Genomic DNA, 25502 nt, shown 5'->3' with positions numbered 1-25502 from the left:
GCTGGGGAGGAATAGTCCCCCAGCGGGATGTGCTGGAGAGGAATAGTCCCCCAGCGGGATGTGCTGGAGAGGAATAGTCCCCCAGCGGGATGTGCTGGAGAGGAATAGTCCCCCAGTGGGATGTGCTGGGGAGGAATAGTCCCAGTGGGATGTGCTGGGGAGGAATAGTCCCCCAGTGGGATGTGCTGGGGAGGAATAGTCCCAGCGGGATGTGCTGGAGAGGAATAGTCCCCCAGTGGGATGTGCTGGGGAGGAATAGTCCCCGTGCGGGATGTGCTGGAGAGGAATAGTCCCCCAGTGGGATGTGCTGGGGAGGAATAGTCCCAGCGGGATGTGCTGGGGAGGAATAGTCCCAGCGGGATGTCCTGAGGAGGAATAGTCCCAGTGAGATGTGCTGAGGAGGAATAGTCCCAGCGGGATGTGCTGGGGAGGAATAGTCCCAGTGGGATGTGCTGGGGATGTGCTGAGGAGGAATAGTCCCAGTGGGAGGTGCTGGGGAGGAATAGTCCCCCAGCGGGATGTGCTGGGGAGGAATAGTCCCAGTGGGATGTGCTGGAGAGGAATAGTCCCCCAGCGGGATGTGCTGGAGAGGAATAGTCCCAGTGGGATGTGCTGGGGAGGAATAGTCCCAGTGGGATGTGCTGGGGAGGAATAGTCCCAGTGGGATGTGTTGGAGAGGAATAGTCCCCCAGCGGGAAGTGCTGGGGAGGAATAGTCCCAGTGGGATGTGCTGGAGAGGAATAGTCCCAGTGGGATGTGCTGGGGAGGAATAGTCCCAGTAGGATGTGCTGGAGAGGAATAGTCCCCCACCGGGATGTGCTGGAGAGGAATAGTCCCCCAGTGGGATGTGCTGGGGAGGAATAGTCCCAGCGGGATGTGCTGGGGAGGAATAGTCCCAACGGGATGTGCTGAGGAGGAATAGTCCCCCAGTGGGATGTGCTGAGGAGGAATAGACCCAGCGGGATGTGCTGGGGAGGAATAGTCCCAGCGGCATGTGCTGAGGAGGAATAGTCCCCGCGGGATATGCTGGGGAGGAATAGTCCCAGCAGGATGTGCTGAGGAGGAATAGTCCCAGCGGGATGTGCTGAGGAGGAATGGTCCCAGTGGGATGTGCTGGGGTGGAATAGTCTCCCAGTGGGATGTGCTGGAGAGGAATTGTCCCCCAGTGGGATGTGCTGGAGAGGAATAGTCCCAGCGGGATGTGCTGAGGAGGAATGGTTCCAATGGGATGTGCTGGGGAGGAATAGTCCCCCAGTGGGATGTGCTGGAGAGGAATAGTCCCCCAGTGGGATATGCTGGAGAGGAATAGTCCCCAGTGGGATGTGCTGGGGAGGAATAGTCCCCCAGTGGGATGTGCTGGAGAGGAATAGTCCCCCAGTGGGATGTGCTGGGGAGGAATGGTCCCAGCGGGATGTGCTGAGGAGGAATAGTCCCCCAGTGGGATGTGCTGGAGAGGAATAGTCCCCCAGTGGGATGTGCTGGAGAGGAATAGTCCCAGTGGGATGTGCTGGAGAGGAATGGTCCCAGTGGGATGTGCTGGAGAGGAATAGTCCCCCAGTGAGATGTGCTGGAGAGGAATAGTCCCCCAGTGGGATGTGCTGGAGAGGAATAGTCCCCCAGTGGGATGTGCTGGGGGGGGAATAGTCCCCCAGTGGGATGTGCTGGAGAGGAATAGTCCCCCAGTGGGATGTGCTGGGGAGGAATAGTCCCCCAGTGGGATGTGCTGGGGAGGAATAGTCCCCCAGTGGGATGTGCTTGGGAGGAATAGTCCCAGTGGGATGTGCTGGGGAGGAATAGTCCCAGTGGGATGTGCTGGGGAGGAATAGTCCCCCAGTGGGATGTCCTGGGGCGGAATAGTCCCCCAGTGGGATGTCCTGGGGAGGAATAGTCCCCCAGTGGGATGTGCTGGAGAGGAATAGTCCCAGTGGGATGTGCTGGAGAGGAATGGTCCCAGTGGGATGTGCTGGAGAGGAATAGTCCCCCAGTGGGATGTGCTGGAGAGGAATAGTCCCCCAGTGGGATGTGCTGGTGAGGAATAGTCCCCCAGTGGGATGTGCTGGAGAGGAATAGTCCCAGTAGGATGTGCTGGGGAGGAATAGTCCCCCAGTGGGATGTGCTGGGGAGGAATAGTCCCCCAGTGGGATGTGCTGAGGAGGAATAGTCCCCCAGTGGGATGTGCTGGGGAGGAATAGTCCCCCAGTGGGATGTGCTGGGGAGGAATGGTCCCAGTGGGATGTGTTGGGGAGGAATAGTCCCCAAGTGGGATGTGCTGAGGAGGAATAGTCCCCCAGTGGGATGTGCTGGGGAGGAATAGTCCCCCAGTGGGATGTGCTGGGGAGGAATGGTCCCAGTGGGATGTGTTGGGGAGGAGGCTCTTTTGTTTGTGATGTCTGTAGACAGGGGATAGGGAGGTTAGATCTGTGGATTTTCCATCCAAGGTGAATTCATCGCGTTGTTTTCATCGAGTTTTGACGCAAATGTATGTGGGGCGGTGGGTTATGGTAATAAAAACGGTAGAGCGGGTTCTGGGGGATCTGGAGGGGTCTCCCCCTACACACATTTGTGGCAAAATGTCATAAAAGAATAGAAAACAATTGATGAATTCTCTAGCGATGTAAAAACTCGATGGCTTCACCTAGAACCGTGAACAGGAACCATAAACGTGTTTTAAACTAATTTACGGATTTCACACTGTCCAAATGAACTGCAACTCACTGACAGTTTAGCCGTTTTTGTAAATCTCCACACTTCCCCCTCACAGAAGCGGAGTGTCTCCTATGACCCTGATTAGTTCATTTTGCTTACGCCCAAATATGTTGAATGGCAGTGAAGCAATACTACAACTCCCAGAATGCCATAATTTGCTAATGACATTCTGGGACTAGAAACGTGGGATCCAAGTAACAAAGAGCCGTCTATTCGCCCACGCTGGGAAGGAGGGGTTCACTTTTGAGATAAAACAAAACAAAAGGTTGTACAAGACCCTGGTCTGTATCTTCCGTGGCAAAAGCAAAGGCTGGGTCTGACCCCAGGGTCCAAAGGCTGAAAGAGTTCACTTTTTAATTCTCTTAATTCACATGTTCACAAGGGTCAAATAATAAACAAGAGAAGGCCATTTCGCCATGACTCAACAACTGCCTAAACAGACTATTAGGCCTGGCATGGCACCTGCGCAAGGGTGGGCCTGCGCCAACTTCCGTGTTATGTTTTATAGCAATTCATGCAGAGGCTGCTTCCGTGTCGTGGTTATTGTTGACTCGAGGTTGCAATCACTGGCACCTCCACAACTGCGTCACACCCTGCGTCACCAAACAAGCCTCGCCGTGACGTGTTGGCTGGCGCGAGCCTGCTTTCCTATCTGGCCGCTGTCTAGACAGTAGGAAGAGAGTGTTGCCGTGCCAGCATGCTGTTGCAAATGCCCCCTTTCCTTTCCTTTCCTTGACGTCTGCGTCTAAGAGGCCAGGGAGGCTAGTAAGGTGCAACCTCCCAGGTGTCCGGGCAGAGTTTCCAATGGCGCCAGGGTTCATCCAAACAAGCGCTGGAAAAGCCAGCGGTCTGGGCTTTTCTACAGGCAGACACGGTCCACATTTGCAGAACAACTTTTATACATCACAAAGTTCGACACATTATCCCAATAAAATTGATAGCACGGTTCCATTTCCATACAAAAGAAAAGAAAATAGGTAAAGTAAGTGTTTACGTTTGGGGCTGCGTGGTGGGTTGCGCTACACCTTAGAAATCAAGCGGCTGAAGGTAGACTTGGTGAAGCAATTTTTCAATAAACCCGTTGCCTTTCAGATACTTTTGCAAAAGTAAATAGCTACTTTAAATCAAATTAATGGGTTTAGATAAAAAGCAGCTTCTGCAGATAGAATGTGCATTTTTAAATTGCATTAATGTGACAAAGATATAGACAACAGAAAACTTACCACTGGTTATGCTGCTAGCGTGTGTGTATATATATATTACGTGGCCTGCTGTAGCGGCCATGTAGTTATAGCTAAGTTGCTAAACCCATAGGAAGAGCACTTGTTGGGCGGCTTATAACTTCTCTCCCCCTGGACGAATGCCTACCAAACTTTGCAAAAAAAAGTATATGGCCCACTCTGAATTTTTTTGCAACGTTTGGTGAGGTTTGGTCCAGGGGGGGGCAAAGTTATAGGGGGTCCCAAAATGTATTTTTTTCCCATAGACATAATGGGAAAAATGTTTACTCACGCCTACAACCCAAACCGCTGGACGGATTTTCACCAAATTTGCGGCAAGAGTGGCGGCTTAATTTGGTGTAAATCCGTCCAGTAGTTTTTTTTAAATGACCAAAACGTGAGGCAAATAAATTAGTGATATCTATGTCCGCTCCATGGTCTCACCTCCCTATTCGGTCCGCGGACTGGCCTCTGATTGGCTGTTCTGTCCGCAGACTGGCCTCTGATTGGGCAGAAAATTTGCAGACTTTTGCGTGGTCTGCGGACATCGGGACGTGGCCACTGTTTGGCTGGTGAGAAAACGTGAAATGCGTCGGTTTTCGTGAAGCGGCCACCATCTTGGATTCGCTGACTTTTTTGGGGTCCGCGGACAGCGCGGTAAAAACATTAAAAAGAAAGCAGCATTTCACTTGTCAAACTCAACAAACAATCTCTGGGGATGTGCGGGGGTGAGGATTGGATATGGCCATAAGAAGCCAAAAAACAGGTTGTTTCACCAACCGAAAGTCCGCGAACACTCCAGATGTCCTGGTGCACTCCTGTGGTGTTCGCGGACACTTCAGATGTCCTAAGACATCTGTACCTATTTCTGCATTACAGTTTTTGGATGGCTTATAATTTTTGCGCCACACAATGAAACTGCATGTAATTTTGCAAAGTCATTCTAGAACTAATCCTGAATGGTTTTGCATTTGACGAATCTGCACAACATTTGGCAAAACGATTTTGGATCTAGATATAAATGGTTTTCTAAAGTTTGTTGGGATTTTCTCAAGAGGGGGCAAAATTAGAGGGGCGGGGTCTTAACATTTTTAGATGGCTTATAACTTTGTTGCTATTTGAAGAATGTGGACAAATGTTTTGAGAAAGATTATAGACCCAATCTTCAATGTTTGTGTAAAGACTGAATGGATTTTGTCAAGTGGGGGCTAAGTTATATGACTATTGTCTTGGTAAAGGATTTTCCTTCCTACAGCGGGACGCCACAGGCGTCCCGCTATAGGAAGACAAATCTATGTTTTAGCACCATGGGTTCCTGCTTTGGGAACCAGGGGTGCCAACGGCCTTTATCCCCCATTTCAGGGGCTGCAAATGGACGATAATTGTTCTGTAGCCCTCCATATTTATTTATTTATAATGCACCAATGCCCGCAGACATCAGGCTGTGTGGTTACAGTATTTGCTGAGGAATATGAGGTGGAGGAAGACAGCTTACTACTTGCTAAGAAAGGAACAACATTTTTGAGAGCATTGCGGTCATTGGATTTGGTGTGGCGGCGCATGGAGGTGGTCCCCTAGGAGTACTGTCCAGATAGTCTGCGACTGAGTACAAAATTGCACTCAGTTCATTTCACTTTGGTAGCTTTAGCCTTTGGTACACTCCCAACAGTAGCAAAGAACTGCTGACACCCCCATGATTCCATCTTGATGCTTGAAGTAGGCACTTCCTCGACCTCATCTTCTTGGTTTTCTTCATTGTCTTTGAAAGTACTGCACTTTTTTTGTTGTGAAGGTCCTCCATCTGATGGTGGTGGTGGCTCTTGGGGAGGAGAGATGGCAATAACTGATGCCATTTTTAAGATAAATAGCGGTTTTGATCAAAATTCTTCCAAGTACGTACTGTGTACTAGATTGGTAATGGATAATGAGTATGAACAGGTGTAGGAGGTGTGCAAGGGAAATTTTGAAGTTGAAAGTTCCCAGATCAGTAGAAAATGCAGCTCCGAACTGTCAGCGAAGGATGGATCTTATTGTGAAGTGCGGACGGGTTCTCGGACACGTCATCATGCCGCACGCCAGCGTATGGTCATGTGGCATTGTCCAGAAGGTCCGCAATGAAGTCAGATATTCATAGACGTCTACGGATGCAAAACTAGTTGAAATAGTTGCAAAAAGTGTATACAAGTGTTAAAAATGATTCTAGAAGGTGGGAAATGGTAGAGTTTTAAGGTGACACTTTGTAAATTGGACACAAATATTGTTATATTTTGTAAGTATGATATTAGTAAGTTGTAGGAAAATTGCATGCACTGGTAGAAAACCATGAAATTCACTGAAAAAACGTTAAAGGGATGTTATGGTTAAGTTGGACTAATAAAAACCTATGAAATTCAATGAAAAAACTTTGTTATGGGGACGTTATGGTTAAGTTGCACTAATAAAAACCTATGAAATTCAATGCAAAAACATTGTTAAAGGGGCGTTATGGTTAAGTTGCACTAATAAAAACCTATGAAATTCAGTAAATAACATTGTTAAAAGGACGTTATGGTTACAAGTAAAATTGAAAAACCCCTGAAATTCGCCAGTTATGGTAAGCTATGCAAACATAACTTGCGCCACCACCGTGCACTGCTAAGAGTAACACCCAGGACATCAAAGATGACATCACAAATATCACTGAGGACGTCACTGATGACATGTATGTCATGTATCACTGATGATATGTATATAGGATTGCATATTGGTGTTGCTTGATCTACGGCTGGACTAGGCAGCTTCCTCGTTGTTATAAACAAGAGGAGCCAGGTTGCCTCTAAAGGAAGACTTTCCAATAGCTGCCCATCCCACTGTAAACATCTTTGCACGGGAGTAGGATGGTCGAGAACTTGGAGAAATGGCAGACCCCTGCTCTATTACTTTGTCTGGTTAGTTAATTAGTTGATTCTTGCAGCCTGGTACATGGTTTGCTTTGGAAAAAGCTCTGAAAATCCCAATGGGAAAGTATGTACTAGTGGGTGGGCAATGGCAGCAATCACTGTGATCGCCGCCATTGCGCAGACCATACAATTCCAGCCAGATCCACAGAGGCTAACCAGCCCTCCAATGAGGATGCAGAATACCTAACCATCCCCTGGCCGCCTACGTCCTTGCACAAGGACCCTCAACCATTCTGACTCTGCCTTGATAAAGACTTGGGTCTAAACGTGTGTTGGCTCTTCTCACATGTACCTAGCACTGGACGAGCCAGGACAATGCTCACAAAAAGTCAACAATAAACAATTCAGAGGATGAACCAAAACAAGGCGTTATGACGTTATTCAACAAGCAACCCTATCCAGGGGGCTGACATATTCAAGCGCCATTACCTACAAGGTTTGCCCACCCACTAGTATATCTTTGTACAGGACTTTCACTTTTTGCACTATGAATGTATTGTCTACAAGGCCACGCATTCTATGCTTTTTTTCGCTAAAAAGTCACAGCTGTGATAAAAGGTGCTCCTGGTGACAAAAGGCCACGTGTCAACTCCACAAACAGCCAAGGCTGCCCCTGGGTTCAAGCAGACAATATCCGCCCAGACTCCAATCACCTCACCTCTACCATGGGACTACTTGAGAGAGAACATACCATTCCAGTTCTTGTATGTCCAGTGTTAGAGACACATCCAATCCAGTTGTTAAATTGGTTTTATACCAGCAAAGTAATATCTTTAATCCCACATATCAAAGTCTGAACACAGGACTGGATATGCCAGTCACACTTGACATGGGGCGACTTTAGAGCTCCTAGAGTGCAGGAATGTATCGGTGCAGCGCCATAGTTGACAACATGATCCATTCCAATCTGTAGTTGCCTACCCAGTCCCGTTTTATTTGTTTGCATTCTGGGACTTGCAGTTCTGATTTTCACATTTTGAAGCTCAGACTACAAGTCCCAGAATGCAGCACAAAACCAGCAATGTACACGCTCCTACAGATTGGAATGGATCATGTTAGCAACTATGCAGCTCTAGGCAATCAGAAATGACGTCTGCTCTAGACTTGAGCAACATTTTTTGTGTTGTATGGTACTTTACATCCTGTGACATGATGTCAACTGCTCGCCCAGTTGTGTCCCATTGTCAGAGCTCCCACGTTTAGGAGAAAGGCAACTAGTCTTCCTGTTCCTGAAGTTCTGCGACTTGTAGGACTGCATTTAAAAGAGGGAAAGAAAACTACAATGCCCAGAATTTCATGGAAAACACCAAGCTCTTAACTTTCCTGTGGCCATGTGTGAGAAGGCCAGTCAGTCCTGCTTTGCTTGGAATTCTGGGACTTGCAGTTTTCCTAAATTTCAAATGGGAAAGAAAAAACTACCAAGCCATAGAATCCGAATGCCATAAAACAGGACTGGACGCATTTTCAAGCACGGCCTGGGAAAACATGAAAGCATCAATCTGTGGTATTACAAGTTTAGGGCATTGTTTCTCTGCCACATGACAGTGCGGGCAGTTGCATGGCTGACAGTGAGTGCCCCCCTACCTGCGCTGGTGCTGCTCGTGAGCAGCGTCCCGGGGGCGGGGCTGGCCGCAGGTTTGCCGTTGTTCAGCTGCTTGACTCTCCTCAGGTGGGACTTGCCGTTGAAGTGGACCTGCGCCTGGGCCGCGCTGTTCAGCTGGAGGTTGCAGGCCTCGCACAGAGAGAACAGCACCCGCTTCCTCTCGCAGGCCGAGTCCGTCAGCTCGCCCCCAGGGAAGCCGCCCTCGAAGGCCCGCAGGAAGGCCGCCGTGCTCGCGAGCCCATGCTCGAGGAGGTAGTCGGGGCTGAGCGGCCGCTTCATGTCTGCAAGAGAAGAAAAAAAGCGCGCAACGTTACTGACAAGATCTGCGCACCGGCTGCTACGGCTCTGGGTCGAATAAAGGCAGCGCTCCCATTCTACAGCTACAGTTCGCAGGCTGGCGGGGGGCTCAGCCGACGGGAGAACACACTCATGACCTGATACTGCCCTGCCACAGTCTACCCCCAGCCGTGCAGGGTGCTTTCCCCTCAACATTGATTGATGCGGGGATTTAAGTGCCTATAAACAAGCAGTGAAGGTGAAAAACACAGAGTCAAGCTATAACCGCAGGCCAGGCTGTATTGCAGTGCCAGCAGGCCGTGCCCAAGGCTCCGTGACCACCTTCATCCAGTTCTGCAACACCCAGCAATAGTTTTGAACAATGAACAGTAGTGCAGCCCCTTTGTGCGTTCCTGCAGCAGCTGCCACCACGTAAAAGCTCTCTGCAAGCAAGTCCTGTGTGCTAGTCCCCAATGCTGATATGCTATTGCATGCATCTTGGCTATCTCTCTGGTCGCCCGGGCACAGGGCGGCTTGCGTTGCTTGTCGCACAGCCCCCTGGTTGGATGCCCGAGACTGGTCATGCTTTGACTACTTTCAGGTACATTCCATTTGCCAGCCCCAAACAGGTGGGAGCCGCCCGATTAGAAGGGCCGGGCAGGTGGACGTGCCCGAGAAGGCACCAGAAGCAAAGCACACAAGACCTAAAAGCCGAGGGTCGCCGGATCCCATAAAGGCAGCCTGCTGCCTTCAAAGGGTGTAAACTGTCAGCCCTAAGGAAAATCTGTGGTAGAGGAACTTAAATATTTGTGTGCAGGGAAGAACAATAAAGAGAACCCCCTGGCTGACTGCAACACTTATGCGGGGTTCCCCAGTACTTTCTGTAAGAAGCCATAGCAGAGGGTCTTTTCGCTTGTTGGATTGAAGCGGCTAATCCCCTGGCAAGTCCCTGCCTTTCAAGACCCAACCATTTAGTTTCTGAACCGTCCCTTTCTGACCTGCAGCACTCTGGGTGGAAGAGTAGGCAAAAGGCACGATGAAGCTACAGGCATCTGTCACCCTAGAAAGAACCTGCTCCTCGGGTAGAACCACCCGCATTCCTGCGCTGCACCCACTCCTCTGGGAGTCAGAAGGAAGCGAGGGCATGGATAGGCAGGCTGTGCCAGCCAGGACTGCGACAAGGCATCCATTCCCAGGTGTCCCCATTAGGAAACTGGAAAAGAATAAATGTCTCTGAGCATTCTCCCTGTCCGTAAACCAGTCCAGGAGATGAGATCTAAGCTTCCTGAACATTTCCCCAAGCAATTCCAGGGAATGGAGGGGACTTCACAAGGGGGGAAAGCCCTGCTGAGTCGGTTCCCTATGAATGACATTGGGGGTCATTACACGGTAGGAGGTAACCATGCCGCTAATAGCGGCATGGCTACCCCCTTACCGGGTTCCTTAAATGAGGAATTACCGGGCCATTCCAACCTTGGAAGGCCCAGTAATTCCTGATTCAAGGAACCCGGACCTGGTAGATCCCCATTCCCATTTGAGCCCCCATAGGGCTCAATGGGAATGGTGAGGGTGCTAACAGGGCCCGTTGTTAGCACCCAGGTCTGCTCGCGGGACCCGCTAAGGGCGCCTGGTAAAACCAGGGGCTCTTAGCAGGTTCCCTCAAGCAGACCCGTAATGAGGCGGTAAGGGGTTGACGGCTCCGGCACCTTTACCGGCGCTGTTAACCCCTTACCGCCTCACTTGTAATGACCGACATTGGGGCTCAAACGCAGGGACCATGTCACTTCGGCCAGACACTCGCTACACTGGCTACCGATTGAAGCGAGGATCTGTTTTCGAATCCTAACCATTGTTCAGAGGTGTAGATCGGGTAAGATGCCAGGATATCTACAACAACTACTGGTCACAAGATCCTATGACAGATTATTAAGATCTAATAATCAGAATCTTCTCACCCCTCCCAAATGCTGTACTGTTAAAGTGTCCAACACAGGCTTCTCGGCAATTGCCCCGAAAGCATGGAATAAGTTGCCTCCAGAGCTGAGAAGCCTGGAATACACTGAAACATTTAAAAAGAAACTGAAAAACTATCTGTTCACATAGGCAGCCTTTTTCGAATATAGGATTCCCCAGGGCCTACTTGTTTTTATGTTGTATATGTCTTGTCGCGCCCTCAAGCCCCAGGGTCCATGGATGCACGTAATATATCTCTTAAAGTAAAGTAAAAGTTCACCACAGTGATGCATTTTGCCGATTAAGGATAGAAGAAATGTTTGCACACAAAACCCCAGTAGATGCACTTCTTGTCAAAACAAGTTTATCTGCCTCCACCCCTTTCTGCCCCCCCCAAAACCCCAGGGGTTGAGCTAAGTCATTGTCACCAAGCTATATATCCAGAGGAGGACAGCCCAGCCCTGGAGAATAGGTAGGCAACCTTGCGGAACCATGAAGGCTGCCTGCTAGAGTGGCCAACAGTCCCTTATTTTCCAGGATTTACGTTTCAGGGGTTGTGTCCCACACAAAGCTGGTCTGGGTTGGGCCAAAGTCCCAAATAGGGAACTTATTCTGTTTCCAAAGTCCAGACTTACCTCGCTGAATCAGGATCAGCTGTCAAAAGGCTTCCCACTTCGGACTTCACACTTCTTCGTGTAATAGTTCAAACAACTGTGGAGCACCTCCGCTTCCAGCGAGGAAGCATTACAGGAAGAGAACACAGGCTGATGGCCCAGACACAAGGATGCTGTGCATAGTGGGTGATAGAGGGGGACCCCAACTCTGCATGCTGTGTGGAATAATGTCTCAAGCAACTCCCAGGAGGAAGCATCATGGGAAGAGACCACAGGCTGATGGCCCAGACACAAGGGTGCTTGGAGAGTACTGGTGGGAATGGTGGGTGATATAAATGGAAGGGGACCCCAACTTTGCATGCAGTGTGGAACAATGGCTCAAGCAGCTTCCCGCGAGGAAGCTTCATGGGAAGAGACCACAGGCTGATGGTCCAGACACAAGGGTGCTTGGAGAGTACTGGTGGGAATGGTGGGTGATATAAATGGAAGGGGACCCCAACTTTTCATGCGGTGTGGAACAATGGCTCAAGCAGCTTCCCACGAGGAATCTTCATGGGAAGAGACCACAGGCTGATGGCCCAGACACAAGGGTGCTTGGAGAGTACTGGTGGGAATGGTGGGTGTTATAAATGGACGGGGGCCCCAACTTTGCATGCTGTGTGGAATAATGGTTCAAGTAGCTTCCAGCTTGGAAGCATCATGGGAAGAGACCACAGGCTGAAGGCCCAGACACAAGGGTGTTTGGAGAGTACTGGTGGGAATGGTGGGTGATATAAATGGAAGGGGACCCCAACTCTGCATACTGTGTGGAATAATGGCTCAAGCAACTCCCAGGAGGAAGCATCATGGGAAGAGACCACAGGCTGATGGCCCAGATACAAGGGTGCTTGGAGAGTACTGGTGGGAATGGTGGGGGTATAAATGGAAGGGGACCCCGACTCTGCATGCTGTGTGGAATAATGGCTCAAGCAACTCCCAGGAGGAAGCATCATGGGAAGAGACCACAGGCTGATGGCCCAGATACAAGGGTGCTTGGAGAGTACTGGTGGGAATGGTGGGGGTATAAATGGAAGGGGACCCCAACTCTGCATGCTGTGTGGAATAATGGCTCAAGCAACTCCCAGGAGGAAGCATCATGGGAAGAGACCACAGGCTGATGGCCCAGATACAAGGGTGCTTGGAGAGTACTGGTGGGAATGGTGGGTGTTATAAATGGAAGGGGACCCCAACTTTGCATGCTGTGTGGAATAATGACTCGTGCAGGTTCCGTCCTATTACTTTGCATTTTATTTCACAGCTCTAAAACCCATATCAGATTTGTTTGGGCTCTCATATCTTTGTGGGCTGCCACTGTAAACTTGCATGAAGGATGCGAAAAATTAAGCTATAATCGTTCTTTTTGCTGAACATGTTTCTCTAACAATGTATAAGTCTGTTAAGTTTCTTATGTGATTTCTGTACTTTTCAAGGGAATTGCTATAAAATATATTTCATCTCTTGAAACCCATACTTGAAGATATCTGTATATGGACTATAGCAGGAAGCTATCTGGTAAAGCATTTACATCGCAGACTCGCCCCAAATCCTAGTTTCATCACTTAAGCAACTGGTGTGATCCTGGGCAAATGATTTAATCTTTAGGTGCCTGATCTGCCAACATTGTGAGTCCTTAGAAGTGATTTAGTGTGCAGCTTTTGCTATGAACACGTGGTTCACTAATCTATAGAGTTTTTACATATGAAAAATACTGAGCCATCATATAATGCACAGCACAACGTTATTTGTCTTTTGGCTTACACGTGGACACTTCTTTTCATGTCGCTACCAATCATGCCCTTGAGTCTCAAAGACTTCTGACATTTTTTGTATTGTTATTTTCCATGATGTCACGTCTGACGATGCCAAAACATGTCTAACTTGGGAAATCTAGGTGGTCCTGTATTGTATCTGGCCACGAAAATCCCAAGACGGACCTTCAAGAGAAATCTAACTCATCAGTGCCCTGCAGGGAATGACAGCCCGACACTGTCATATTTTGTGCTGTGTTTGTGTCAAAATGCCGTTTGCCACTAAAGTTACCATGAAGGTGAATGAAGGATAGAGGAAAGGAGAGGCCCGAAAGATATGCAACTGCGCATGCCCTAACGCTTCTGTTGGCCACAGCCCAGCCTAACCATTTAGTACAGTTGGCTTTCCTACTGCCTGCAGTTTGAGGAATGACTCTTGGCCTCCCTGGATTGAAGCCCCTGTATCCCGAAGGAACCCAGGGCAGAGCCCGAACCCAAAGAACAAGCATTTCTTGTGACCCCCCGTGGAGACGGGGAAGTGAAGAGAAATAGCCACTCCCCTTTGGGGTCATGACTAAGCTATGAAGCACGAAGGGGAAGCCTGATGGGTGGTACAATAAATTCGAATGCCACGCTTTGCCCCCATACCCTCAGCCAATGCTTTGCTACCACTTGAAAGAGAGTTGGCAAAGATATCTAGACAGACATTTAGCTTGGCAGCCACTCATGGCTTGTACAGAAATGAGATTGCTTAGATGTAAGGGACAGAGATTCTTCGAAGCTGATGAGGAAATGAGACTTCTGAGGAAGGAGGCACACAGACTGGAGCTGCCTGCTCAGCAGGGGTGCAGAGGTACCTGCTGCGAGTCAATCGTTTCAGCTATTAGAATACTGAAACTGGAGACCTATTGGAGAGGCATGGACCCGAGGATCAGTCCTCATCCAAAGTTGCATGGACCAGTAACAGAAATGCTGCAGTCCAATCACAAAGCGCAGGCACCTGGGACATCTCTCATCGATGGAGACGTGAAGACGGACATCGGCTAAATCGAAGGATGCATAAAAAGTCTAAGAGGGAGGAATGTTGCACCTGGAAGTGAGTTAGCGAGCCACAAAGATGAAGCAGTTCAGGAATTGTAGGCCCATCATTAGCCCGATGGTCCCCCTCGAACCATGAAGACCATGGATTATACATGCCTGCTTCTGTGTCACTCTGTTACCAGAATCATGCCCGATTTCTGGATTGATATCTGTGCTTCCAACTTCCTAGCCTCTCGTTTCACTTGAAACATTGCAATTTGTCCGCTTCATGATTCTCTCTGAAAGAGCAGAGGAAAATTACAGAAAATGCCTCTTCCCGATGATTTTCTTCACCCGGAGGTCTGAGACGGAGACCACCTAAAAAGGGAAGCAATCACCCTTTGGCTCCCTTCTTACGAAGGCATGAGAAGGCATCTTTTCCTCAGGTTTAGGCTTGGGCTGTCCAGGGGGCCTGGATCATTCAAAGACCTTCCCCTGCAACCTTTTCACCTGGGGATTATTGGAAATGGGGAAAAAGAACCTTCTTTACTGAAGATGCAGAGGATTAAGGCTATCATTTAGGGTCTGGGCAAGTCTTCTCCTCTGGAACACCTTGGGAATTCTCTCTTTCAGTTTCTCCTTTGGCAGTAAACTCCCTGAAAGAGAATGCAAAGAGCCACTGACCCGATGGTTTCTGTTTGCGTATGTGTAGGCATCTTTCGGAAACTAGGCAGGATTTGGGCATTCAGACCTTTGAAGTAACTGTGCTTGGTGACGAATCATCCAATTCCAGGGTACGTTTTCTAGTAGAGCGCCTTGCTGCGTGTGTCAGGGTGGGGAGAGGCGGTGCCCAGCCAACCTCAATAATGGAGAGAACATATCACATTGTACCTATAACATCTATGCGCAAGGTCTGAGGATTTAAGAGTTTCAGAGCCAGATTTTCCTAAGCATGTGGTTTATACATAACCAAGTTTTGAAACGTCGCTTGCATCGTTTCTAAAAACAAGCAACACATGTTTCAACCCTGCCTGGGTCCTTTTCAAGGCCAGTAGCTTCTTTAGATTCAATCTTATAGGAGCATTAGCCCCTTTGTGCGCCTGGAGACACGCATTGGTCCCCTAGTCATGTAAACCACGCTTAGCTGCCTAGCATGTGTGTCACTAACTTGTAGGAGCTGTTTTCTTTACTCCAACCAAGCCTTTGCTCATTGGAACCAGGTAGTGTCGGAATTGATCAAAATTAAATATTTCTCACATTATGTGAGATTTTCTATAAATATGTCTCCCAGGCTCGGGCACATTCTCTATATCTGGCAGGGGTATGAGCTCTTGAGCGTTCCTATGCTGTCTCTACAGCGCGCCCAGGTGGTCGCTCGGATATGCTTGGCAGGTGCCGGCGTGAATGACTCTGTACGTCTAAACGCGCGCTTTAACTAAAATAAAGCCACTCAGAGGGATAACTCGAAGAAGCATCTTTTATTTATGAGATGTGACAAATCCCATAAGACCCCCGATTCCCTGCTTCTTTGGTAACTATCGGGATGCTCTCCCTCTTTGTTTTACACGGAAGTACATTGTAGTACCATTATGTCTAATGTGGGGCATCCCCCCAGGGATGATGCTTCTGCACGTGCCGCAGTCGTTTCTGCGAGAGTGCGCGTGACTCAATTTCTACTCGTATGTCTGGGTTTTCGCTCTGCATCCTCCTGGAATGCGGCCTTTTTTTCTTAGAGCTTTGCCACTGGCTACTTTACCATTCCCACAACTTGACAAGTCAAAGCTGTCTGCTGACTGGCTGTCTAACTGCTCATGGTTCGACTTCATTGTGCTCTCTTTTTCACTGTCTGCATGCAGGGCCATTTCTAGGGGCGGGCAAACCGAGCAACAGCACGGGGCGCAGCAGTGTCTGTCTGTTAAATCTCCCACTTGGGAGAGAAGCGAGCCCTCCGTTAACTGGCAGCAGCACTACATGGGCAGAGGCAGGGGGCAGAAGCCTGCCCGGGCCAAATCCAGGTACACCCCATGGTGCAGCCAAGAGCTTAACACATTGCTCACAGTTTTTTTTCGGGAGGGGCTCCCACCTCTCAAATTAGCATCTCTTTCTGAAATTGTGCATCCTTACATTTCCCCACAACCTTGGCCGTGTGATCATTATTCCATAGCATTGGCATGCCGGAATCCATGGCTTTTTCTTTTTGCTGGGTCAATCACAGGGCCTGGGACTGCCTGCGAGAGTAGGGGGCTATGGGGACAGGGGCTAAAGAAGGAAGGAAATGGCCAGAAGGAGGCTTAACATATGAGGAAGAGAGGAATTGGCATTCATTTATGGTCTTGTGGCAGGTGACAGGGTAAATGTTCTTGTGTTGGGATATTTTAGGGTGATCAAATGAGTGTCTCTGTCATCTGAACACCACTGGGTGTTTCTTTTGAAAATCATTGTTTTGTGGTATTTGTATCAGTTTAAACAAAAAAGACTATACCTCCTAGAATCCGTTGATCTGTAACAGGAAAGACCAGGACTGGAGAACACGTGTTCAGGTGACATGGAGTCACCTTGCCAAGCTATGCTGTTTAACTGGAGGCAAAAGCAAAAGGTTTAAGTACGTACTTTGGAATACAAGCAATATTGTTACCATTATGATTGTACCTGCACTGAAAGTTTTATTAGAGGGGCCAGGAGTTGGAAACATTGAAGGTTTCAAGTTTGAGGAGAATGTGCTTAAGGGAATTACTTCCTGTGTTTGTTGTAACAGGTGTCCAGAAGCAATTGTGCACACGCGTGTGTGATATTTACAGTGGAAAAAAATTGTATGAGCAGGGGCAGAAAACGAGCATTAACAAAGCCAACTGTTTTGACTTACGTATAGTGAAAATCCTTTCTTTGTTGCTACTGTGATTACATGCCCAGGTACCCTCAGGATTGTCCATTGTTGCCATGCATGTTCGTCATGTACTATGTACCATCAAGTTAACATCGTTTTACAGGAAATGTTAACTTACATCCTGTACTTTCAATTGAGGGCAACATTTTTGGGAAAATAGATTACACAGAAGCAATAGGCCCATTGTGGCAGCAACATCTACGAGGGTGCCCTTCATTTAGACAATGGCCATAAACCTGGGGTAATGAAAATGAATTCCTGTTTGTACTAGTGTTGTATATGTTATCTACCTATTCATTTTTAACATACATGCCAACATTATCCATTCCGTTCCTGAGACGCTACGTAAAATGTTGGCATTTATGTTTTAAGTACAAGTCAATAAAACATTATTTAAATTGCGAAGTTCATTTTGGACTGGTAGTGCATTGTGGGATAGCAGTAGAGGGGAATGTGGGGGGGGCGGTGTATTCTGGTGTTTCCCCCTTGCCGCAATATTGTCTAGAAATTGCCCTGCCTGTATCATTTCGTGTCTCCTAGAAGCTGACCTCATGAAAAGTGTATTCCTGTTAACGGAAAGTACCCTCTTCTTCCGGTCAGATAATCACGCGCGGGGCCTTATTCTGAACTCGGGTGATGCAATGCGTCATGGCCACTGTGAACACTAGAGGGCTATGGCCTTGTCGCTTCACTGCTGGCAGGAGACCTTCTTCGGCAGCGGGTGGTCTAGGTATCGGTGAAGTATTGTGAGGTTTGCTTCCGCAGATGCCTCTTTTAGAACCTCCCTTGACTGGCAGTGTGCCTGCCCGGGTTGAATTCATGGATCATCAGGCCTAGGGGGAACCTCACGCTTGGGCTTTTGATCCTTCAAGTTATGGGACTGCGCGTTACTTGATCCTTCAAGTTATGGGACTGTGCGTTATTTGACGGTGGATGCAAAATGGGGATTGATGGAGAGCGTGTCATTGGTCATGAGGATATGGAGCTCTCTTGGGCTGCTTGCATTCTATCGTTTTTTGGCAGCTCTGTGCACTTGGTACCTTGGGACCAGCTGTGGGCAGATCTATCCGGGTCCTTCCCTTCCTGCCCCCAAGTGGGAGTGGTCCATTGCAAATGCTCTTGCCATTCGTGACACGAGACGCAAGTGACCGGTTTGAGGCTGAAAGGGTTCTGGGCGACAATGTCTGACGCTGTAGCTCGGCCTAAACTGCTCGTTTTTCTGTATCCCCAGGGCTATTTACAGTGTGTATGATTTATTCATCGCCTTCAGTTACTCACGTTCTGGTGTTCCTTTGCCATGGCCGTTAAAGTCACCTTCCTACTACAACTCTCTTCCAGAACCATGCGCAACAAGGCCACCAAAATGGCAGAAGATGCACTACTTACGAACATTTCACATTAAATAAAAGGCAGAGGGTGGCGCTGGTGAGGCATAGCAGGGCACGGGGTCTCTGATTTATACACTCCCATGTCCTCCTGTCGCCCTAGTGGAGGCGGGACTCGGGAACTTATGTGGTCAGTCACTTCCCACTCTGCTTGCTTGTTCTGTGCATGGAGCTGGGAGCCTTGGGCAGCAAAGAGTGGGACTGAGCGACTGGGTAGAAAAATGGTATGTCTGGAAAGAAGTGTGTTTGTATTGAATTTCTGCACGTGTTTGTGTGGGGGGAAATGGGCAGTTCTCGGTGAAGTGAACGTGACATGACGCGGTTGGCTCCACATGGGGCAGAACTGTGGCATTGCATTGGTATCCGCATGGGGCAGAATCACGGCAATGAAAGCCACATGAGACAGGACTGGGCCAGAGGGGTACAACTGGGTAGTGGGAGCCACATGGAGCATACGTGCAGAAGTGAGGAATACCTGAGGCAGAGCTGGGGTACAAACTGCCTCATTGTTCAGATCTGGAGCAGTGAGGGTGACATCTGGGTGGACTGGTGCGTTAAGAGTGGCAATGGAGCAGAACTGGTACAGTGAGTATGACACTGGGGCAGAACTGAGGCAGTGTGAGTAACACGAGACAGATCTACGGGAGCAAAAGACGAACGCCGCAGAACATAGGTGATCAGATAGAGATCACTGTGACCGCTAATCCTGACTGCGGAGGCCAATCCTGGCCGGATAGCTTGCTACTCAACTCAGCTGGACAACACGTTCAAGCTCCTAACAGGGCCCACAGAATACTTAACATACCAGCCTGATATATATATATATATATATATATATATACACACACACACACAAACTGCCTTGATAAAGACCCATGTGGGGTCGAAACACGTGGTCGGCACTTTGAACACTAATAAAAAAACAACAATGCAAACCACTAAGGTTCTTACAAATGAACCAACTAGATTCACTCAGGAATCTTATACACGGAGCGCTGGGTCTTTATAGATTCCCACCCCAACTCTTTCCATTCAAACCATTGGGACACATGACCACAGACCCCATGGGAATCTACGAACCGGCCGCAGGACCTATGCCCTAAGGAAAACGCGATCAGCGCAGCATCCCAGTGTTCCCAGTGCTCAAAACTCAGACAATTCACAGAACATAGGAAGAGGGAGCCATTTTTGCAGAACTGGTAAGGGTAAAGCCACATGGGGCAGAACCGATGAAGCAAGAGGCACTTGATGCAGAAATGGGGCAGTGAAAGAGCCGGTGGGGCGGAAAGGCAGAGTGGCTGCAGTGATCAAAAGGCGCAGGAACGATCCGGAGTGCTGTTCCACTGCTTTTATTTTTTTCTGTTTACCATTGCTCTACTTTTTACGACCATATTCACCCTTCTATATAGAGGATGTGTCCATTTGTGTCCCTGTGCGAGTGTAAAGTTGTAATAGGGGCCTTAGTTACTAGTTACTCAGACTATTGCAATGACCCGGCCGCAACACCTTGTCACATGTTGCACTGTGGTTCTGCCTGCCCTCTCCTCTGCCGAGACCACAGTGACACTACTTTTCTCGGTACACTTCTACCACTGAGTGGCAGCCTCGTGGGGCAGAACTGAGATAACAAGAGCAACATGGAGTAAACAGGGGGCAATGTACCAGTCTCTGAAGTGTTGGAATAGGGCATTTGTTTCACTTCAGAAGTGTTTGTAAATTCTATGGCGTTTTAGCCAATTTCAGCCAAAAATGTAGTCACAGGGCAAGAACTAGGGCAGTGAGAGCCACATGAGTCAGAAATGGGGTAGCGAGAGGCACATGAAACAGAACTGGGGATGCGAGAGTGACTCCAGGGAAGACCTGGAGCAGTGAGAGCCACGTGGGGCAGAACTGATGCAGGGAGAGGCACATTGGGGCAAAACCTGTGAGTGATAGCCACATGGGGCCCCCTGCCCCCCAACCCTTTAGTTGTCCTCCCCCTCAAACATTTTATTGACGTTTTTTGGAGAAAAAAAACCTGCAGCAAACCCCCCATTGTAATAACTGGTGTGGATGAAAGGATGCGATACCAAGTGAAAAACCTCCGAAACAAAAGCATCATAGGGAGCTAAGACATGGAATGCACTGCCTGCATCCCTGCGTAAGACAGAAGATCTTCTTGCCTTCCGAAAACAATTAAAAACGCACCTTTTCAATTAGTGTTAGTGCAAACCTCCGCGGTATTGTTTTTGCTCACTATATTCTGTTCTCTCGGCGCCTGGATGCCTACAGGCTTTGGTGCGGTATAAGCACAATAACAATAACACAGAGCCTGAGCAGAACCCACCCCTTTTTGAGCAACGTAACCCACGGCACAGCCTCAAGTGTGGCACCTTTCTTTCTTTTATTCGATCTGGGACCAAGCATGGCAGCAATGATAGGCCACAACCATTCATCTTTTCTGGTAGGAAAACTGTCCAGGAACAGAGAAAGTAAATACAATATCTATGGCGAGTCCTTGTGAGCGATGATTTGGCATCTGGCAGGGGCACACCATAGGTCAGAGATCTGGTAAAAAGTCTGGTAAGTTGGTGTCCAGCCTTTCATGAGCTGGTCACCACCTCATTTATTATGGACAAGGACAAAGAAGAGGAAAGTGGGGTTAACTCTCACCTGTGGCCCTAGCTGGTGCACAGATCCTGTGGACCCGCCACAAAAGGCTTCTCCATCGAATTCACAAGGCGGTCGCGCCTTGAAACACTTGTGCATAGGCGTGTTATAAATGCCATATCATATCTTATCTCAATAGGGAATTCAGAAACACAACATGCCTGAGTCCACTAGATCCCAGAGGATCCCCAGGAACGAACAAGACCCACCTGTGTGCACGCGCACTTCCATTATACCATCCCACTCCCACCACTGGCAAAGTTCCCTGAGGTGGCTGCTAGCGGCATGCAGTACCTTCTAGAACTTTCAGCTTTCAATAATGAATCTCACACAGGAAAAACATTGTGATTCGCCCAAATGCAAGTCCAACAAGATGATCTTTAAATCTAATAAAAGATGTGATTATAGATGTACAACAGTACCCCCATGTGACAGGGGCGTGTCCACACCGTGCACGTTCGTCTTGGTTAATGAACACAGAACAAAAAGTATAGCGTGCCCTGTGGAGAGACAGGCGGGCATAAAAAACCAGATCCCTCCGCCTTTCACCTGTGTGCAATCAATCAGTGTCTGCCTGTACTTGACAGAAGGCACAGGGTGGGCCACCAGGTGTTGCGTGAAGGTGCTGAGCTGAGGCGCAGAGAGCAGATACTCTATGTATATTTCTATGTATGTATGAAGAAGTTGTGTATGCATGCCTGCAGATGGTGGTGGGGCAGGGGGGTCTGTATAAGTGCTCTTATTTTTTAAAATTTCTTTTATTGTATTTAACTGTGTTTAGCAGTGTTTACAAAAGAACATTTCATCATGTACATTGTCTGTTTTTTTAAGAGGGTTAAATCCTTGGTTAGTTTCCCCTTTTTTTTTTTTTTTTTGATGAAGTGAATCCAGATCAAGGCTTTGCAAGAAGTTCCCAATTGCAATCACCGGTCTTCGATTTAACCCATTCATCAGGAATGCCCACCAGTGGCCCATAAGTGCACTTATGAATGAGGAAGCAGCGTGAAGTGTTTGTGTGGCTTTGAGTGCAGTTGAAAGAGAGTGTATGAATGCCGAATGGGTGCATGTCGGCTGAATGAGAGAGTGAATAAAATGAATGATGTATACATGTACCAGACAGAGGAGAAGACCTCTGATGTGGGGAGGTAGGCTGATCCATTTGTGCAGTGGCAACCAGTCTGAGCCTATGTTCCTATTTTGTCCTAAGCATTTGTTACTGGGCATCAATGGTAAAGCATGCATAATTGTTTTTAAGTGGCTTGACTAGCTTACATTGGTGCAGGTAGTCTAGATACATATTCTTACTGTGGTATTTTTTACTGGCCTCAAGGGTAGAGCCAACATGAGTGGTCTTGCATGGCAATGCTGGCCTACATTGGTGGAGCCATTCTGGACCTATTTTCTTACTGTGGTATGTCATTTTCTTCCTGGCAAAGCCAATAGGATTATCCTCTTGTGTGGGGATGCAGGCATATTTTGGGAGAGATCGTACAGGCATATTTCCTTGCAGTGTTGTTACTGCCATTCTGGGCAAATCAAACCCGAGTATTTTCTAATATTGGAATTCTGGCATATTTTAGTGCAGCCAGTATGAACGTGTATGGGCAAGGATGCTTTTTATGCTGCATGAATGAGTTGGAAAATGCTCCTGTGCACTATTGGTGACTTGCATCTATTGGATTGTTTCATGGGTCACTCTGCAAAACCAATTGCAAAATGTGTAGCTTTTTTATCCAATTTTTCATAGCAAAAATGTTGTCCGAACCTCCCAGAACTCCCTTTAGTTTGTTCGGGCTCCCTTGCTACGCTCCTGCATATTTATAGGAAACCTTTGCATTTTGCGACACTCATAAACCAGCACTTTATCTGCATCCGGAGGTTTACTCGTGGGAAAATATTGGATTAAACTAGGAAACGCCACGCAATATCTTAAATTACCACCTAAAGCAGTGCAACAGCAGGCAGTTGAACCCGGTGATTTTATTTTGATGCGCTTGGTGGACGGTGGACTATTAGCAACGAGATCCGTCACAAGGGTCCAATGAATGTTATATTAGATCAGCCTTTGCCTCCTGGACTCCTTTACTTCCATGCAGTGTCGGTTTGCAGGCCGTGGAATTTTTGCTGCCTCACGTTCTTCCAGATATGCTGTGTCATCCAGTGGCTGACCTGTACTATAGAAATGATCTTCAAACAAGGTGAACTTCAAACATCGAATTGCATGAGTCTGCAATCCCAGAAGGGTTCGAATATCAGAGGCGGGAGCCAGGAAGCGGCCTAGCGGTTATGTATTTTTATATGAGCCTCGCGCCTTCCTCGTTGTCCTTCGCTTGCCGCTCTCTTCATCATTTCCTGAATTCTCAATATCGCCTTTCTGTCTGCTTTGCACCGTCCCGATTGGTCAACGTTTACCACACTTTTTAAAACCAAGAAAAACATGAAAAAGCTGATGCCTTCAGGGTGCATGAAACTCCCCAGAAATATGGAATGCTAAATTGGGCAGTCCTAGGTAATTCTAGCTCTCATGTTCGGGATATGTGCGCTTCATATGTGCCATGCCTCTTGCACGTTTATTAGCCTTCCCGTGTCTGCTTGCAAACAATGCTGGCTTCATTACATGTATTTTTATAGCCCACTGTAATGAGAACTGCTGGCTAAACGCCTGCCTCCCCCCACCCCACCCACAACCGCCGCCGGGGGCATTGACTGCCCCTGGTACGAACACTAAGAAAGGCGAACAATGAGGATATAGCACGACGAAAGCTGGTCGCCCCTCCTCCGCCTGAGACAACAGATGGTAAACCAGGGACCAGGAGCACACGCTCCTTCCTTCCACCAGCCCAGTCAGGATAATACAGAGCAGTTACGCCGGCAGAAATCCCAGGCCCTTGTAGCACTGCCCAAATCCCCCCAGTGCCAAACTCACAGAGATGGGGGGATCTGCATACATGCTAAACCAGTCTACAGAGGGAACGACCCCACAGACTGTCTAGGATTTGGGCACTGAGGGTAGGCAGCAGATACAAATCTTTTCCAACGCTGGTGCCCATAGCATCTCTCCTCCCCCCCCCCCCAAGCATGGCGGAAACTGGTGAAAGAGGCAGAAGTGGAACTCACAGAAGAAGCGGCCGCGCCATACCTTTTACCATCTCGGAAGACAGGAACTTCCTGTCAAGATCAAGAATAGGAAAACCTCTGCCACATGAGACTAAGGTAGCAACCGGGCAGTCCAGGCATTCACACAATCCCAAGAATAGAGTCGCAAAGAAGGATGAGCGTCGCCTATGTCCGCAGAGAGAACAAGGCCTATTGCTATGGTATGGTGGTCTTGGGGATAGAGGGCAAAAGGCCTTGTTAGCTCACAGTGGTCGTGCCACACTGGCTATACTCAGGACGGATTGCCCCCTCTTAAAATCTATTCCACAAGCCTGAAAGAACTCCTGGTACCAAAGCCCTAATACTTCCATCTCCTATGGGGAGCTGATAGATGTAGGGGTGCACACTGGGAAGAAGCTAACGATCAAAAACAAGACGCGAAGAGGCCACATAATGCAGCAAGACGTTCCAAAACCGGTGGCTGCCTCAAACTGTTTGACAAGCAAAAGCAGATGAGAGATGAGCGAGGATGTGTGCGATGAATCGCCCATCTCACAGAGCAAGGAGGGAAGCTCTTGCCAGTTTGGCCTCCATCTTATCAGGCTTGTGTTCTGGTCTGCAGAACTGCAGCCTCTTGATCCGGCAAGCCGTATGGAGAAGGCTAGGTAACCATCAGCCAGCTGTGAGCATGCCGTATGCAGCGAGGCAGTGGATAAATGAGCAATGGCGACAACCCCCGCGGCAAGCGAGGAAAGTTATCCTGTGCATCCAGGGGGAAACCCCAGGAATTGAGGCCAGCTCCATTAGGACCATATGGTGTCTGATACAGACTCTTTGGATGTGATGAACGAGGAGGAGAGAGCTACCCCCTGGTGAATGGGAAATGCTGGTGGATGGAAAGTGCAGAGCAATGAGGAGGAATGCGAGTTCCTGTCACTTAGTGCAGTACTACCAGGCCACAAAATCTGTCTGGAAAAGCGAGCCCCGAACCGAGCAACAGAGAGGAAAGTGAAGACGACAGCCCAAGGAGATGCAGCAGGGAGAGGCCGCAGAAGAGCATTTGAACACGTAGAGCGAGAAGGAAGCCAGGCCAAGAGTAGAAAGCGAGCGATCCAAGAACAGGAGTAAACCTGCAGCGAAGAACAGCAAGGGAGTCCGAAGCACCTCAGACGAAAAGAATAGGGAAATAAATGGCTTGCTGGATAAGACCCACTGCATGCTAGGACCTTGAATCCAATGTCCCAGGGAGAACTGAGAAAAACAACTTCTGGTGAACATTGTGCACTGGGATGCTCATTGCAAGATTCCAAGGGAAATTATGCTTTTCCTGAAACCATTGCATGCTGGGATACTTAGTGAAAGTTGTCACA

The 25502-nt window shown here is 48.5% G+C and overlaps 1 protein-coding gene across 3 annotated transcripts in view; it reads right to left on the bottom strand.

The window, feature by feature from the left end:
- The window catches only part of ZNF385B (zinc finger protein 385B), a 1357263-nt gene that overhangs the window by 991180 nt on the left and 340581 nt on the right, over nucleotides 1-25502 (bottom strand). For all 3 annotated transcript variants that reach the window (XM_069616089.1, XM_069616087.1, XM_069616088.1), the window contains exon 2: nucleotides 8450-8749. In XM_069616089.1, coding sequence (XP_069472190.1) covers nucleotides 8450-8747 — 298 coding nt within the window. In that variant the 5' untranslated portion in view covers nucleotides 8748-8749. The remainder of the gene's footprint in view (nucleotides 1-8449; nucleotides 8750-25502) is intronic.

Source organism: Ambystoma mexicanum, chromosome 9 (assembly GCF_040938575.1).
Source record: "Ambystoma mexicanum isolate Mex_15411 chromosome 9, UKY_AmexF1_1, whole genome shotgun sequence".
NCBI lineage: Eukaryota > Metazoa > Chordata > Amphibia > Caudata > Ambystomatidae > Ambystoma > Ambystoma mexicanum.
This window is presented reverse-complemented; position numbering and strand designations above follow the sequence as displayed.